We start from the raw sequence: 1,611 nt of genomic DNA on the forward strand, positions 1-1,611 counted from the left end.
TTAAAATTGTAAAGAAATGTTCTAAAATTTAGAAAAAAATTTAGAAGTTCTGAAAAAATTTCCAAAATAATCTTCAATTTAAAACAACTTCCAGATTTCCTAAGATTTTGAAATAAAATTTGGAAGCTTTCCAAGGATTTTCAAACTATTTAAAAAGAAAATAATTGAATTTCTAATTCAAGAAATTTTCAGTTCAAATTTTTTCGATTTTTCAATATTTAATGTTTCTAGCTTAAAATTCCTTAAAATGATATAATTTTGAAAATTTTAAAGTTCATTGATTGATTTTTTAATTTAGAGCATTGAAAATGATAACGTGGATCTATATTTTTTATAATGAAAAATCTTAGTATCTTCAATTTTATACGCGTAAATTTTTGAGCATTTGAATACAACATTTTTTAATTAAAAACTTTTAAATTTCAATTTTCAAAGTTCAAAATTTCACAGTTCCTCTTTGAGTGCTTTCATTTGAAGCTCAGTTTTTATTACCTCAAGTTAAAAATTTTTAAGCTTCACTGTTCCATTTTTTTAATTTCATTGATCGTGAAAAATGTTTGCGAACCGGGGAAAAAACCGGGAATTTATTTCGTCGATTAAAACGGCCACCCTGTCTTGGTTGAAAATTCATCTTTTTTTTGTGTTAAAAATTCAAATATTTGGTTGAAAGTTTAATTTCTTTGTTAAAAAGTTTGTTGTTGCTTAAAATTGATCATTTAAGATGGAAATTCTTCTCTTTAGTTAAAAACTCATCTTTTTTAGTTGGAAATTTAATTATTTTGTTGAAAATTCGTTTTTTTTTTTGTTAAAGATTAATATCTTTTATAGCTAAAAACTCATCTACCTCGTTGAAAATTCTTTTTTTTTTTATTATTTTATTTTTCGTTGCAAATTAGTTGTATTTTTTCAATAAAAAATAATTTTCCTAACTGAAAATTAAGGTATTCCAATTTGGGTTTAAAATTTATTTTTCTGTGTTACAAATTCATTCTTTTTGGTAGAAAATTTATCTTCTTGTATCCTTGGTCGAAAACCATAATATCAACTTACATTGACCAAAAAAACAAAACAAAAAAGTATAATTTTATTGGTAATCTTCTTTGAAAATTGATCTTTTTGCATAAAAATAAACTTCTTGGTTGGAAAATTAAGTTTTATTAATTAAAAATGTATCTACTCCACTTTTGGTTCGAAATTCACATTATTTGAATCAGTCTAGCACGGAAATAAATTTATTATTATTATTTTTAATTGCAGTCTGGCGGAGAATTGGAAAACGACGAGAGGGTCGCCAATATTATAATCGGTTTGGTCTCCTTGATAAACAAAGATAACTCGAAAGCTTTTTTTTCTGATGATTTCGAGAAAATAAGCATCACTTACGACCATCATTGTTACATAATTTGCCTCTCGAACAAGAAAATTCACGTGGTTAAGAAAAAACTGAATCCACCTTCTGGTTTATCTTCCGATGGACAACTCGTCGAAATTTAAGTTTAAATAAAGAGAAAAAATCCCAGGGTTTCAAGGTATCAAATATTTGAAAAGAACTGAACATCACTGATATCTCAGTAAAATTATCAATGAAAAACGTATAATTATTATAGATTA

The 1,611-nt window shown here is 25.0% G+C and overlaps 1 protein-coding gene and 1 long non-coding RNA gene across 2 annotated transcripts in view; one reads left to right on the plus strand and one right to left on the minus strand.

Annotated features, from left to right (window-relative positions):
• Positions 1 to 1,481, minus strand: part of LOC117167428 — a 55,619-nt gene extending 54,138 nt beyond the window's left edge. Inside the window, exon 1 of the long non-coding RNA XR_004466395.1 lies at positions 1,384 to 1,481. This is a non-coding gene — a long non-coding RNA (uncharacterized LOC117167428). The remainder of the gene's footprint in view (positions 1 to 1,383) is intronic.
• The window catches only part of LOC117167427 (ragulator complex protein LAMTOR4 homolog), a 6,112-nt gene extending 4,501 nt beyond the window's left edge, over positions 1 to 1,611 (plus strand). Inside the window, exon 3 of the mRNA XM_033352342.1 lies at positions 1,258 to 1,611. Within this exon, the coding sequence (XP_033208233.1) occupies positions 1,258 to 1,494 (237 nt within the window). The 3' untranslated portion in view covers positions 1,495 to 1,611. The remainder of the gene's footprint in view (positions 1 to 1,257) is intronic.

This window comes from Belonocnema kinseyi, chromosome 2, assembly GCF_010883055.1.
Source record: "Belonocnema kinseyi isolate 2016_QV_RU_SX_M_011 chromosome 2, B_treatae_v1, whole genome shotgun sequence".
NCBI lineage: Eukaryota > Metazoa > Arthropoda > Insecta > Hymenoptera > Cynipidae > Belonocnema > Belonocnema kinseyi.